The following is a 15,372-nucleotide window of genomic DNA, read 5'->3' as shown; positions in this document are numbered from 1 at the left end:
ATTCCTTTCGTTTTTCAGATGGAAAATTTATTCTGCTAATTCTGCAGATGCTTCACACGGAATCAAACATAACCAAATTTAATTCAAAATATCAGTTAAAGTCATCAATTGAAACTCTACGTTCGCATATTCGACAATCAATATTCATTATTTCGAAACATTGAATAAATTGTATTTTCACCAATAGCATTTTATTGCAATAAATGGAGAATGAGAATTATCATATAGATGCACATTTATTCAGATTACGAACGAGTAATTAAGAATTAAATGATGAAAATTTATTGGATTCTTCTCATTCCATTTATTTGCTTGCTCCTTTTATAAAAAAGGGTTTGATGTCTACTAATTCAGTGTTTTTTTTTATTTCATTAACAATTTATGTGAGCTATGTCCGGTATACTTATGAAATGAAAATTTCTTTGAAAAACATTTTCTTGAAAGCTAATCAGTGAAGTGGATAAATTTGAAGGAGTTTCTCAAACGATGTTCTATTTTTCTTTACACATTTATTTACATCTTATAACTTATTCATCATCTTTATTTCCATTACATGGTGCTAGGCTTTAATCCCAGAAAATATAATCCCAGACGTCACTTCAAAATATAAGTCCAGAACATAATGCCAGGAGTAATTGTATGTGGCATTATAATTTGCACGTGTAGTTCATAAGGCCACATACATTTACTCCTGGACTTATGTTTGTTCAGTGCAATTATAAGTCCAGGTACAATTACTCCTGGGATTATTATCTCTTCGTGCAATTTAAGCCCAGAAAATCTTAACACTGAATTTTAGATTTCGATTAATTAATTTAATCGATATATTAATTTAAGGGTCGTTCCTTTGTCACTTAACGCTTTTAAGGTGAATTTTACCTGTGGATAGGTGCCTAACTGTATCATGGTAGCATTTGACTTTGTCTAGGCATTACCTATGGAAAGGCAAACAAATCTGCCTTCTTGTAGGCTTACTTAGCCAAAGAAAATATCTCAATATTGAATAAATAATCAAGAAATATTATAAAATTATAATGAAATAAAAAAATAATGAAATTTTCATATGAAATCTCGTACACTTCACAAGAGTAAAATTTCATTTTAGTCGATTAACTCCGACTTCGACCTCTGGTTCAAATACCTCGGATCCTTTTTAAACAATACAACAGACGTCACAATCGAAGTATGCAACCAGATTCACTCGGCATATGGTACATTCTACAGCTTTAAGCACTTTTTAACATTCAAGAGCTTGTCAACAGGAACCAAAGCTACACAAGATTTTTATCCTGGTCATTGCACTATATTGCTCAGAAACCTGGAACTCAACACAAGCGGATGAGGACGCACTACTCTCTTTGAGAGACGCGCATTACGAGCGATTTATGGTCCTGTGAAGGATGTGCTATTCCAGAAGGAGATAAAGTGACAGTTTTACATGCTAATCGCATGAGATGGGCAGGTCATGCAAACAGAAGGCCAAATGATGCCCCAGTTCTTAAAGTAATAACTGCAGACATTGTGGATGGCAAGAACTCCGAAGAATTCCTGAATTGGATGTGTTGAAAAGGACGCTAGAGTACTTAATATCCTAAACTGGCAGAAGGTTTCGAAGGATAGAGTTGCGCAAATTGCTTGGCCAGAAACACAAGTTTGTTCCACAGCCCATGGATGGAAACCACAAGGGAAAAAGCGAATAGGAGCTCCTATTTGGCGCAGAACAGTAATGAAAGAATATCAGCTCAACGTGCGGACAGCGAATTTTTATAAATTAGGTGACAGAGCCAGCAACAGATGGAAAGCCTTTTGTTGTAACCTAAGCTCCACAAAGGAACATGGTTGCAGTAAGTAAGTAAGTAATTTCCTATGCTCGGCAATGGGCCCTCGTTCGCCCCAGCCGAGGAAGTAAGAAGGAAAAATTCAGTTAAAAAGTTTTAAACTTTAGAATAATAACTTTTTTCGTAATTTTTAGTAAGATTTTTCAGAAAAAAATTCAAAAGCTTCAAATACACATCAGGATAATAAGTCCAGAATGGGAAAATTTTCTGGGCTTAAATTGCACGAAGAGATAATAATCCCAGGAGTAATTGTACCTGGACTTATAATTGCACTGAACAAACATAAGTCCAGGAGTAAATGTATGTGGCCTTATGAACTACACGTGCAAATTATAATGCCACATACAATTACTCCTGGCATTATGTTCTGGACTTATATTTTGGTTGTGTATTAATTTTGTATCTGGGATTATATTTTCTGGGATTAAAACCCAGCATCCCATTACATGAGTAATTGTGATTTTTATCAGGATTTGAGGGAATTAAGCATGTTTGTCGGCAACATTTTGTGTGTGTGCACTTCAAAAATGTCATTTTGTTAAGAATTGTTGACACAAAAGCTACATTTGCATCTTGATGAAGTCCTTTTGAATATTCAATAATCCAAAATCAACTAGCACCTCCTAATGCGCTACTCATCTTCTATTTTGCAAAATGAAAGAATGGCACAATAAGAGTATACTTAATGGATCTGCCTTTTGTTCCATTTGACAATGTTTATATATCTTCTGTCCTTTAATTCCATTGTGCAATTCACCAAACAATAAGAGATCATGGTTCATTCGGCATCTTTCTTCCTTTACACTCACTCAGCACTCATCAATGCAAATCGATTTAAGTAACAGAAGCAAGAATTTCAATTCAAAAACTTTTACATTCATCTGCTAAGACGATTTCATGAAAAAGAAGAAATATTTGAAGCAAATTTTCTTCTATTATAACAAGAAAACAAGCAGGAGATTAAAGGATAATTCTTCAAAATTTTATTTGCACTCGAATGGACTTTAATCTTTTCGTCCAAAAAAAGATTGTATTTTGCCGAAAATATTGCTGATTTCAGAAAATGTTCTGAAGATGTTTCATAAACGACGTCAAAATTTAGGTTGATGTAATTATTGTACGACCATTTAATTATTTTATTCGCAGTTATAATTATAATAATATTAAAGACCACCGTGACTACAAATAGATATTTGATACAAAACTATGGATATCCAACCAAATCAAGATTTTTTTCTTATTTGATCTTTCTTGGTTTTTAAAGAATCATTGTTGCAGAAAATATGAACAGTGTAATTTATAGCAATCGGTCGGTTCATCTTATTGATGTTGTTGTAAAGACTGAGAACAAGTTAGCAAAAAGTATTATTTTCAAAAAAATGAGATTATTCGGATTAAAAATACAGAAGCAGAAAAAGGTATTCACAGCAGGATTTCTGTAAAACATATATTTTAGAATAACGAGCAACATTTGATAAGCAAACGGAATGAAAATAAGATCAAAAAACTTAATTAGATGAATGTCACTCAAAAGAAATCGTTTTTTCAATAAATACCGCAATTTCTGCTTTTTAGAAGTCTTGTCCTGTGACATGTATTCCGGAAGATTCTTTAAAAGTTTATTTGATTATGATATTTTTTGACTTTAAGATCAATTTTTGCACATCATAGCATGTATTTCATTAATTTACTTATTGTAATGAGATGAATCACTTATTTTTAAACTCTTTTTTTTGGAGACTTACATGACAACTCAAACAAAAGAAAATAATTCTTTGTGATAAAGGGGAAGTGATATTAATTAAAAACTAAAGCTTAATTCACTATCTTTCATGTGGTTCACTATTTGTACGTTATTTTTTCTTATCTCATTATATTCAAATTTAGCAAAATTGAGCAAATTTGAGCAACAATAAAAAACTGGCCGAAACACTCGTCGAATGTGTTAAAAAATAAGAAAGAGACAAATTAGTATTTAATAATTTTCAATTCTTGTTAATAATACTACAATATAATTTAAATTCTCAATGATGAATGAAGATTTAAGTTGGTCGGGTAAGTACAAAAGCGTGGATTAGTAAGAAAACTTGTTAATTCCAATAATATTTTACTTTTCATGAAAATCATGTTTAGGTTTATTGACTTAATTTCTAATTTAATTTATCAATTGAATTTGTAATTTTCAGAGGCAAGAGATGTTCTTCGTAAATGGAGAGATGACAATGAGAGGAAAAGTGGTATGTTATAAATTTTTATCAATTAATAAAGCATTTTTTTAATGAAAATAAATATTTATAGATGAGGTGGTTCAAATTTTCGAGTACTGTCTTGCTGATAAAGTGAAGAAATTAGGCAATGAGAAACTGATAATATTGGAACAAGTTTTTATAGCTGCTCTAGATTGTGGACGCATTAAACTAGCTGAAGACTGTATCCGAGTCTTGATTTCAGAATTTCCAGAAAGTTTGAGAATCATGAAGCTCAAAGCAATGGTAATTATAACTAGCAAGTCATTGTTCCGAAAACCCCTATATTTATCATTATCTATTTCTTAGCTTTTGGAGGCCTTAGAACGATATGATGATGCTTTAGACGTTTTAGAGAGCATTATTAAACGAGATGAAACTAATGCAGGATCACGAAAGCGCAAAGTAGCAATTCTAAAGGCCAAAGGACAAATTGGTGATGCAATAAAGGAAATGTGTGACTATTTAAAGAAGTTAGTATTACTGACTTTTTTTTTCTAAACTTGAAAACTTACAAAATATGTTTATATTAGATTTATGTCAGACCAAGAAGCTTGGCATGAGCTTTGTAATTTGTATCTAATGGAAGGAGACTATAACAAAGCAGCTTTTTGCATGGAGGAAGTTTTGCTTCACAATCCATACAGCCATTTGATTCACCAACGTCTCGGTGATATTCGATATACGATTGGCGGACAAGACAACATCGAGATTGCCAAATCTTACTATGCTCAAGCTATCAAATTAAATGGAAATAATTTACGTGCATTATATGGGCTTTATTTGGTAAAAAATATTTTTAGAAATTTTTGCTGGACATTGGATCTAACAAAATTTTATTTAATTTCTAGTGTTGTAATCACATTGCGTTATCAAAAGCCCAAATAGCGAAAAGAAAAGAAGCTCAGAAACTTGCATCTTGGACCTTGCAAAAAATAACCGAAATCACTAAAAAGTCAAAAGGCAAATCGTCAAATTTAACGGACGTTAGTGCATTGGAAGCAGCATTTGGAAATTTAGAAATAAAATCAAATTGATTGAATCAATTTGCATTTCCTGTTTTGGATCTTTTTACTTTTTCTCCCAACAAATATAGATCATTTGCGCTTTAGATTCAATTTAATTTCGGTGGTTTGTGTTATTTATGAAACATTATTTAGCAAATAGGATGAAGAAAAAAACATTAAGTTTAATTTAAAATCCAATATATGTAAACAATTTCATCATCATGATTCCAATTTTACGGGGTTTCTTATGCATTTTATGGCATAATATCTATAAAACCTAAATAAACAATAATTGTGCTATAATTAAACAATTACCAAAAACATAATTTTATTATCAATATTTTTATTCAATTTCATTGTATAAACAAAGTGGACCAATAGGCTGCTTCTTTTTTGAAACATTATGAAGCAAATTTCAAAAATGCGCAAAAAGTAGTATAAATTTAAACTTTCTTGACAATTTGAACAACATCTTCATCGTTCAAAACGTGCTCCATTCCTACTTTTTGTGGCTGATGCTTTACTGATGAACCCCATACTAATGCATATTTAAACTCTTTGATAATAGTACGATGAATTTTATTACAGAAATCTTCAATGGTTGTTCTTCCACGATTCAAAACTACTGGTGACGAATAATCAGGCAACTGTCCTTTTGGCTTTGTATAACTGCAAAAGAGATTATTAATTATTTTTATATTCAAAATAAAAGCTTGAAATCATACATTCTCAAAAGCCAAAGATATTCCCACATCATTTCTAATAAGTCGTCAAAGTTCCAATGATGATGAGCAGAAATCGGGATACAATGAGGAATTTTATAAATAACATCCAGTTCCTCGACAGTAATCTGATCAATTTTATTGAGAAGATAGATGCATGGAATATAAATTCGATTTCCTTCAACTACGTCAATCAAGTCATCAGCGGTGGCGTCATATTTCAAAGTTATATCTGCATTATGAATACGGTATTCACTAAGAATTGTTTTGACAGTATCAAGATCTAATTCTGACTGCGCAACGGTACAATTCATATTAATTCCTCCTTTATCTTTTCTTTTGTAGTATATGTTCGGTGGTTGTTCTATAAAATAATAAATAAATATCGTAAATATCAGTAAAAAGACACAAACGTAATTCCTTACTGTTTAATCTTAGACCAAATCCTTCCAATTCATGCTCTAATAATTTTTTATGATGCAAAGGCTTTAAGACATCCAATACCATGAAAATTAAATTGCATGTTCTCGCGACAGCAATAACTTGACGACCTCTACCTTTTCCATCTTTAGCTCCTTCAATAATTCCAGGAAGATCCAACAATTGAATTTTAGCACCTTTATACTTAATGCAGCCAGGAACTGTCGTTAAAGTCGTAAACTCGTATGCTGCTACTTCAGAATAAACACCAGCTAAATTACTCAGCAGCGTACTTTTTCCAACAGACGGAAATCCCACAAATCCAACTCGAGCATCTCCAGTCTTGGCAACTTCAAAACCAGCTTCTCCAGCTCCACTAAAGATGTTTAATATTTCATTAATCTATTCGAAATACTGATAACTCATCATATTACTTACCCACTTCCTCCTTTTGGAGTAATCAATTCTCTTCTCAACTTAGCTAACTTTGCTTTCAACAAACCCAAATGTCCAGCTGTTGCTTTATTTTTTTGGGTTCTTGCCATCTAAAATATATCATTATGTTTATTAATTTACGAAACAACACTATCTTTATGATAATAATCATATAATGAAACAATATCGGTTCATTCAAGTTTCTTCTACATGTCAATCAAATATGGTTATCGAGTTTTCTTAAAATGTGGCAGAAGTTATTTTGCGTTTTTAACTCACCTCAGACTCGATGGCCGAAATCTTTTCCAAGATCGTACTCATGATGTCTTAGATATCTTTTTCAATGCTGTGCCGAATTATTAATTATAGTATTTTATGGAAAATATTAAATTTTCTTTCATCAATGTTTTGATTGAGTTCCTAAAAAATACTCGTATAAAAAATGGGATAATTTCTTAACGGTAAAATCGTATAAAATTTGAAAATCTGTAAAATTTCACTGTTATTTTTTGTGCAATCTAAGAAAATGCAAATTTAAGAATTATTAAGGTATTCGATAGATTTATAAAGTTAATTATCCAAATATAAGTTGGTAAGTACATAATTAACTGAATAAAAATGAAGTTTTTCCGGTTTAACTTGAAATAGCACATTTTTATTATAATTCAATTATTAAGTTTCATTTTCTATGAAAATCTCAACAATGAAAAAAGCTTAAATAATGAAGCTTTTAGCAAGAAAAGCTATCATATTAGATCCAGTGACTTAAACAAGGACCTTCTTAGATGACAAATAATAATTCAACCATGTTCTTTATTTCTCTAGATCAAGCAATAAACGCACTGAGAATATTAATCAAAATGAAAGCTGTAAACAATCAAGATCACGAAGTGTCAGACTGTGAAGATTACTTCAATAAATTTGCTGAAAATGGGATCCTGGAAAATATTTTTAGTAGAATTGTTTGCCGAAGATCATTAGCTTTAGTCAATAAGCTTTTTTACAAAACAGTTTGTAAAATTGACAGTTTGATGGATATTTTCCGTGCTAGATTTGAACAAGATCAAATAATCTGGCAAGATGGACATCCTAGAGAAAATATTTATGCTTCCGTTTGTTGTTCAAGTCGCGTTTTAACCGAAATATGCATCAGTCAAATCTATTTGGTCGATATTGTTGCTGATACTTATGAAGAAAATTATAAGCAATGTGAGTTACTTTTGGGACAAACTCTTCGAAAAATATCTGGAAGCTTGAAAACATTCACTGTTTTCTCCAGTCTTATGACTGAAAACCAATTGATGTCGATTCTGGAATCGTTGAATAAGAACAAATTGAAGGAATTAAATATAATTGATGGAGCAATCATCCATGAAAAAGTAAGAAATGTTAACAGAAATATTTCTTTCCCATCTCTCGAAAAGTTAGATTTGAGTAGAACTAAATATGGAAATCCGAACCCAGATGAACCAGTTTGTCCAAATAACGAAATGTTTTGGTTTTTGAAATCTATTGGTGAAAACAGTCCATTAATGCAGGATTTATCTATTCATGAAAGCTTCGTAAATCACATTAACATCGAAAATTTCAAATTAAAACGTTTATATGTGGAACGAGCATTTCCTGCAAGTCTTCGATTAGCCAAAATTATTTCTCATCACGTGAATTCTTTAGTAATGGTAGACTTTTTGAATTGCTACGTCATGGAAGATGTTTTAAATGAAATTTTGCACGTACAGCAATTGAAAAGTTTAAAAATTAATATGGATGGAATATCATTGAAAGGATTCATAAACATCTCAAAATCAAAGAAGCTGACTGAATTGGGCTTAAAATGCAGTAATGCATGCAAGTGGATAGTAAGTGCATTATCAATGCATACATTGGATTTCTTGAAAAAGATATATTTGGATATCAAAGATTTGGAAGTTAACTATGTGGATTTATCACGAATGCTGAACAAAAATATTCCACACTTTCATGTAGTTGCATCACAGCATTATATTTTGGGATCCTTATTTATATCAACATACATCGCCGAAATGAAAACTTGCACCATTGAACTTTATGTCGACGGTTTCAAAAATAATAAGCTTTTGGTTAATGAGTGCATTATTCTTGCACAATTAAAGGAATTTTCATTAATCAATCGAAATACCCAATTCTATGACTTTGATTTTAATTTGGCTGAAATATTTGGTCGGTCCTTGTTTTTGGAAAAACTTAGAATCGAAGGATTCAAAGTCAATGCAAAGTTATTCGAAACAGCTATAAAAGGCCATTATTATTTAGAGGAGCTCTATTTAATCAATCCAAAAGGTATTCGTTGTGATTACGTTTTCGATAAAAATGTCAATGTTCCAATTAGCGTATACGGAAAAAGACTAAAAGTTTTGGAAATAAGCTGTGCGAAAAGTAAATTAAAGTGGTCAAAGCAGTTTCCAGTAATCATTCGTCGTGGAAGTCTCAAGATTTTTCGATACCGTTAGCCAGAAATTATATTCCTTTTTCATCGTTTAACTTTTCAAATTTAAAATTATAAGTTGTTTTTCTTTAACATAAACGATAGCAAATGTTAATATGTTATAACTATTCTTGTTGAACCAATAAAGATCTGAAAATTATTAGTCCCTATTTAAAAATTCATCCAACTCTATTTACGCGATTAAAAAAATTTTTTTTTGACATTTAACAAAATAATTTTACCACAAAGTTTTATGCAGCTTTAGATCATCCTGAATGTTGAATGCTATAATCCAACAATTAGCTTTTCTTCTTAATAAAGCATCAAAAAGCTTAAATATTTTAGAAAAGAATAACAACAAAACAATTGTCTGTTGTTTGATGTTGCAATGTTTTTGGATGTTTCAACAACTGTACACAGCATTCATTTATTTATCCTTTAAAATGTCTCATAATAAATTATGAGATTATAATAGATTACATTATTTTCATTACTATTCTTACTAAGGAAATAGCAAAAGAATCAAATTTTTAAGGGATATTCCTATAATATTTCCGTTTTAATTTCAATGTTTTACACATTTCCCAAATCAAACAATTATTTGTACGAACCGTAAACATTAGAAAACATTATAGCACGTTTCAAAAAAGTATGAATGAAAATGAAAATATCCAGTTTATATTCAGTAGTAAGGCAAAGCGAACGTTAAGAGAAAATGTAAAACCGTCTACACAAGAAGAAGCGAAATAAATTATTTGTAAAATTTTATTAGACACGCTATTTTGTAGCCACACAGTTTGGATAGGAAAAAGTAATTGAAATTTTCATGAGATTATTTGTATTTGTTCACTTAACTAATTATAAAATAAGTATGTTAGTGAAACTGATTTATTAGCGTAAATCTGTGCAGTTCAGAAAATTTAATAATGAAAAAAATGTTTAGTGTGATTATAAGAAAAACTAGAAAGGACTAGAAACCAAAACCTGTTTGAAAAAAGTGTATGCATAGTGATGAACTACTCCCCGTAGTTTTTATTATAAGGATTGAACAATTTAAATCAGAATTAGAGAATTTCAAAATAAAATTCTGCTTTAGAACAAGCATATTGAAAGAATTATTCAGTAATACATCAAAGGATTAAATTTCTAAAATCATAAAATATCAAGCAGATAGTAATATCATGACCATCACATCAACTACTATGTGTAAGTATCATATCAGTGTTGCTAATACATAAGCCAACATCTACTTGTTGATTATTTTCCTTTTCTCACATAAAATATTTATCATGAGAATGCATGCAATGCACATAAAAAAAGCAACAGAAACAATGAGAGTCACGTATTAGATATGTTTTGTATAATAACCTTTTTATTGGATCAGTTTAAAAATAAACGCCCTCGCATTTCGAATATTATTTTTTGTGCTTGCTAAAAATAGTTTAACCAGCATGATTCAGTTTATCTGCAAAAGTGATCTTAAAATAATACGCAATAAAAATTTTTCATTCTTTTTCACGGCGAATTGTTGCTCTTTATCAGCACTGCTAAGATTTCGAAATTGTGGCACATTAAAAGAACACTACCCGATCGGCACAAATTTATAATGTCAGCCAAGTGACTACCTAATTTAGTGCAATTTTCTAATTTTTATTTTAATTACCACGTGACCGTCATTTGATTGTCATGAATAACTTGTACCAATCGGTTTACATAGTCCGCTAATCCACAAAAATCAGAATTTTTCAAATTTAATTAAGTCAATATAGGAACTTCCATTTACTAAATACTTCTGTTATACTTATATGTGTTGTGACATAAAATTTGAACAGCACTGCTCTAACCGTTTGTGTAAATAATGGTATTATTTTTAGAATGATTAATTGCTTCTGGTATACTTCGAATGACAAATAAAATGTTGCCACAAAAGTCACAAATGACAAATGAAGTTGTTCACAATAAACGTAGCTAGCGCTAAAGAATACATAAAGAGAAATCTTCAAAAATAGCTTTATGAAGCATATAATTGATTCTAATTGTTCATAAAAATTCCTGTCATGAGAAAGGTGTTTACTGTTCCTTAATATTCGATTGAACCCAATGATGAACCAGCGATGAAAAGGAAAAAGAAACATTTTGAAGTGTTTACACTTGTTTTAATACTGATAATGAATGTTTGTAGCACCTGTTGCTAGATTTTTGTTCAAGTACAAGCCAAATTATTACTTTTGGTATCTTATTTCTAATTAATTATTTAGTGCCGCCAGAACCAATGTGGAGTTTAGATAGACAACGTGAAACGGGTGCGCTTTTTTGGAAACGAGATTCATCCCGTGTAAAATTTAGAGATGAGGTTGAAGTCCTTGAATTTGTTCGAGATCCTGAGGAACTAAAATTCATGATGGAATGTGAATATGGAAATAATACATCTCATCCATTTATCGCTATTACAACAGTATTTTTAACAATAGCCATTACTGTCGTTCTACCTTGGGTATATTTAGGATCAAATGGAATTCAGTGATTAGTCATAAAGAATTGAGTTATTTGTTCAGAGTAGAGAAAATAATTAAATTGATTCTGTGATATTAGGTAAAGTAAGGATGTCTAATTTAATTATGAAAGGAAATAAAAACATTTCCGAGAATAATTAGAGAAGCTTAGATAATAAAAAAATGCCTTAATTACATTCAAGAAAAATACATGAATTTTTAATAAATCTCAATGTTTTAATAACTATGCAAAGATTATAATGTAATAATAAAAACATGTGTGTTTGGATGTATGTACAAATATTTATTATAAATGCTTTTGTTCTCATTATTTTTTGCTTAAAATAACGCATTTCTTTGTTTTGATCAACTTAAACGGAGAAAAAAGAGCATGAACCCTAAATGGATAAAATACATTCAATTTTTTGCGAACAAAACCATCTTTAAAAAGTACTGATTCCTTTTTTCAGGCAGCTGTTGTAAAATTATAGTCACTATTCCAATTGAATTTTCGGATATGATAGCAAATACATTTCAGCTTAAATCAATTAATTTGGACTAGGTAAGTTTTAACCTGTCGAGGCTGAAGTGTAAATCAACAACGCTATTTATTATAAGTTAAATTGGAGTTAAGTGTTTAATTTTACATTTTAATTTAATAACAACGATGTTTATTCTACAGTGATAAGAAATAGACTAATTACTTCTATTAAGGGGACTAACAACTATAAAAGGGGAAATCAATTAATTGTGGTTGTAAATATAATTTGAAAGTTAAACGACAGTTGACGGTCGATAAGAGGTTATGATGCTCAGAAATCTTCAATACTTGGACCAATCTTTGAATGTACCCGAAAAGCAAAACGTGTTGTAAGGTTAAGAAGAAATGGTCCAAATTGTACCATGACAGCTGATTTCGACCCATTTTTAAGGCGGAAAATTTAGTTCGTCGCATTGTGTCGCTCGAGATATCCTATTGGAATTAAACAAACTAACAATAAATAATTGAACAAACATATTTGATTGTGGAATTACTTCTATCCAAATACCAACAACAATGTATAAACGTACATAGTGATTCTTACTAGTTGTTCTTTTCATTCACAGTTCATTGCATTTAAATCGAGTCATAAATAAAGAATAAAGTTACATTGTGCACACAATAACAAGAACCTCAATAGACATGAGAGCGGAGAGGGCGAGTGAACGAATTTCTCTACAATTCACTGATAAGAACGTGATGTCTGTGTTGTCTTAATTTAAATTAATTGAATGTAATTGAAAGTCATTCATATGTTCAGCTGATTTCTGCTGTTTGAGAGCGTACGAGAGAGCATTTACATTCATTTCAGTTCCACATCTCAAACATTAGCCGTATTGTGATAGTGAAGCCATAAGTGTCAAGTGGCAAAGTAATTTATTCTTTTTGTACTATTTTATTCCATTCGGGCACGTTTCAATTAAAAATTCAAAACATGAATAATAGCAATGTCTTGAAAATCGGATTTATTGGAGCTGGGAAAATGGCTTATGCATTGGCAAATGGATGGCTTTCAGCAGGTTTGTGATTGGCATGAGCACAAAATAATAATGAGTGAAAAGTAGAAAGAATTTTTTTTTTCCTTTTTTTGTTGAGCACCGACGTGTATTCATTCCATATTCATTACCATTCATTATTATTAGGATTATTGAAAAGTCAGTATCTAATTGCGAGCGCACATCCATCGGATGAGGTCTCATTAAAATCATTCAGAAATTTGGGTGCAGAAGCTGTAACAGAGAATCGGTCTGTTGTTGAAAAGTCACAAATTATATTTATATCTGTGAAGCCAAATGTTGTTAAAAATGTCCTGGATGACGTCAAAAATATTAGCAATGGAAAGCTTTTCGTGTCAATTGCCATGGGTATAACACTCAATGAAATTGAAGAAATTTTACCAAATGATTCAAGAGTAATTCGTGTGATGCCAAATACACCGGCTGTCGTTCAAGCTGCATGTTCTTGTCTTGTAAAAGGAAAAACTGCAACAAATCAGGATGTAGATGTGATAAGAGAATTGTTCCTTAAAATTGGCACTTGTGAGGAAGTATCAGAAAATATGATAGATGCAATTACCGCTCTTTCGGGAAGCGGACCTGCTTATGTAATATACATTATTTATTTTAAAATGTTATGAAGAAATAGCAACTTTTTCACAGGTGTTTGTGATGATTGAGGCACTTGCTGATGGGGGCGTAAAAATGGGACTTCCAAGAGATTTAGCTTATAAATTAGCAGCACAAACAGTATTGGGATCTGCAAAATTAGTCATCGATACTAATACACATCCAGCGATTTTAAAAGATAATGTAACATCACCAGCGGGATCAACTGCATCTGGCCTACATCATTTAGAAAAAAACAATTTTCGCAGTGCACTTATAGGATGTGTCGAAGCAGCTACACTTAGATGTAGAGAAATCTCAAACAAAACTAAATAATTTTAAATTTAATAATTGATCATTTTTATTGCTTACGTCAATCTGAATGTTTATTTTCATCTTCAAAATAGTTCATATGGCAATTTTAAAAATATGTACATATCAATATGCACAAAAAACATCTGTTTTTTTTATTAATAAAGATATTATATTAAAAAGCTCATAGAGGTTCGTTCACATATTACGTAATGCACTTAGGGTTACAATTTTTCACTTTACGTTATAAGTGAACGGCCCCTATAATATAACTGTATGGAAATAAATAAAACATAAAAAATATTGAAAAAAATTTGAAATTAAGAAAAGTAGCTAAAATACTTTTCCAAAATATTCTTGTGTAGTACAAGAACACTATGACTTAAAAGCGTGGGGCGAAATTACTATGCATTTAACACTAACTTCTTCTTTCGAACGCCCCACGCTTTTAAGTCATAGTGTTGTTGTACTACACAAGTTTTTGGAAAAGTATTCAAAATTTTTTTCAATATTTTTTATGTTTTATTTAAGAAGCGTGATTTTTTTTTATTTACTACTTTTTAGGACATTTTTCTTTTAAGTTTTTTAGTCTTTTTTAAAAGCGTGTTTTTTAAAAAGTTTTTTTAACGTTTTTTTTTATTAACTACTTTTTAGTCTTGTTAATCCAAGGAAAAATTTGTGAGCTTCGCTCAACCAAGTCCGAACTACGTTCGAACTGCTTAAGTTCGAGCTTCGCTCGAACTATTTTTTTACTAACGATGATACATGTAGTTTTCTTGCGTGTTGGAAAATTTTCACGCCTTCACTCGCTTCGCTCCGTTCAGGTCGCAAAAATTTGTGAGCTTCGCTCAACCAAGTCCGAACTACGTTCGAACTGCTTAAGTTCGAGCTTCGCTCGAACTATTTTTTTACTAACGATGATACATGTAGTTTTCTTGCGTGTTGGAAAATTTTCACGCCTTCGCTCGCTTCGCTCCGTTCAGGTCGCAAAAATTTATGAGCTTCGCTCAACCAAGTCCGAACTACGTTCGAACTGCTTAAGTTCGAGCTTCACTCGCTTCGCTCCGTTCAGGTCGCATAAATTTGTGAGCTTCGCTCAACCAAGTCCGAACTACGTTCGAACTACTTATGTTCGAGCTTCGCCCGAACTATTTTTTTACTAACGATGATACATGTAGTTTTCTTGCGTGTTGGAAAATTTTCACGCCTTCACTCGCTTCGCTCCGTTCAGGTCGCAAAATTTGTGAGCTTCGCTCAACCAAGTCCGAACTGCGTTCGAACTACTTAAGTT

The 15,372-nt window shown here is 31.2% G+C and overlaps 4 protein-coding genes across 4 annotated transcripts; 3 read left to right on the top strand and 1 right to left on the bottom strand.

The window, feature by feature from the left end:
- The first annotated feature begins 3,759 nt into the window (after positions 1-3,759).
- LOC139088690 (ER membrane protein complex subunit 2-like) lies at positions 3,760-5,364 on the top strand. The gene is made up of 6 exons (XM_070637948.1): positions 3,760-3,893; positions 4,025-4,075; positions 4,137-4,330; positions 4,394-4,557; positions 4,618-4,870; positions 4,936-5,364. The coding sequence occupies exons 1-6, from the start codon at positions 3,866-3,868 to the stop codon at positions 5,119-5,121; spliced, it is 876 nt and encodes a 291-aa protein (XP_070494049.1). The 5' UTR covers positions 3,760-3,865; the 3' UTR covers positions 5,122-5,364.
- A 50-nt stretch (positions 5,365-5,414) lies between these two features.
- 128up (GTP-binding protein 128up) lies at positions 5,415-7,090 on the bottom strand. The gene is made up of 5 exons (XM_070637947.1): positions 6,948-7,090; positions 6,672-6,778; positions 6,239-6,609; positions 5,817-6,177; positions 5,415-5,760 (listed from the first exon to the last, which is right to left on the bottom strand). The coding sequence occupies exons 1-5, from the start codon at positions 6,987-6,989 to the stop codon at positions 5,535-5,537; spliced, it is 1,107 nt and encodes a 368-aa protein (XP_070494048.1). The 5' UTR covers positions 6,990-7,090; the 3' UTR covers positions 5,415-5,534.
- A 79-nt stretch (positions 7,091-7,169) lies between these two features.
- Positions 7,170-9,266, top strand: LOC139088768 (uncharacterized). Its single transcript, XM_070638048.1, has 2 exons — positions 7,170-7,260; positions 7,494-9,266. Exon 2 carries the CDS (start codon positions 7,529-7,531, stop codon positions 9,155-9,157), a length of 1,629 nt encoding a protein of 542 aa, XP_070494149.1. The 5' UTR covers positions 7,170-7,260; positions 7,494-7,528; the 3' UTR covers positions 9,158-9,266.
- A 3,427-nt stretch (positions 9,267-12,693) lies between these two features.
- On the top strand, positions 12,694-14,337 carry P5cr-2 (Pyrroline-5-carboxylate reductase-like 2). The gene is made up of 3 exons (XM_070637989.1): positions 12,694-13,184; positions 13,308-13,768; positions 13,824-14,337. The coding sequence occupies exons 1-3, from the start codon at positions 13,100-13,102 to the stop codon at positions 14,103-14,105; spliced, it is 828 nt and encodes a 275-aa protein (XP_070494090.1). The 5' UTR covers positions 12,694-13,099; the 3' UTR covers positions 14,106-14,337.
- Positions 14,338-15,372: the final 1,035 nt, after the last annotated feature.

This window comes from Chironomus tepperi, unplaced genomic scaffold (genome assembly GCF_022539635.2).
Source record: "Chironomus tepperi strain 1889 unplaced genomic scaffold, CSIRO-AGI_Ctep_v1 contig_170, whole genome shotgun sequence".
Classification (NCBI taxonomy): domain Eukaryota; kingdom Metazoa; phylum Arthropoda; class Insecta; order Diptera; family Chironomidae; genus Chironomus; species Chironomus tepperi.
The sequence above is the reverse complement of the archived record's forward strand: the minus strand, read 5'-3'. Positions and strand labels throughout refer to the sequence as shown.

Coding starts and splice junctions, on each gene's coding strand:
- P5cr-2 (XM_070637989.1), top strand. CDS start 13,100: ATGAATAATAGCAATGTCTTGAAAATCGGATTTATTGGAGCTGGGAAA. Junction 13,185..13,307: donor AAATGGATGGCTTTCAGCAG/GTTTGTGATTGG, acceptor CATTATTATTAG/GATTATTGAAAAGTCAGTAT. Junction 13,769..13,823: donor CGGGAAGCGGACCTGCTTAT/GTAATATACATT, acceptor ACTTTTTCACAG/GTGTTTGTGATGATTGAGGC.
- LOC139088768 (XM_070638048.1), top strand. CDS start 7,529: ATGAAAGCTGTAAACAATCAAGATCACGAAGTGTCAGACTGTGAAGAT.
- 128up (XM_070637947.1), bottom strand. CDS start 6,989: ATGAGTACGATCTTGGAAAAGATTTCGGCCATCGAGTCTGAG. Junction 6,779..6,947: donor TTTCGGCCATCGAGTCTGAG/GTGAGTTAAAAA, acceptor GATATATTTTAG/ATGGCAAGAACCCAAAAAAA. Junction 6,178..6,238: donor ATTTGGTCTAAGATTAAACA/GTAAGGAATTAC, acceptor ATTATTTTATAG/AACAACCACCGAACATATAC.
- LOC139088690 (XM_070637948.1), top strand. CDS start 3,866: ATGATGAATGAAGATTTAAGTTGGTCGG. Junction 4,331..4,393: donor TCATGAAGCTCAAAGCAATG/GTAATTATAACT, acceptor TCTATTTCTTAG/CTTTTGGAGGCCTTAGAACG. Junction 4,558..4,617: donor ATGTGTGACTATTTAAAGAA/GTTAGTATTACT, acceptor TGTTTATATTAG/ATTTATGTCAGACCAAGAAG.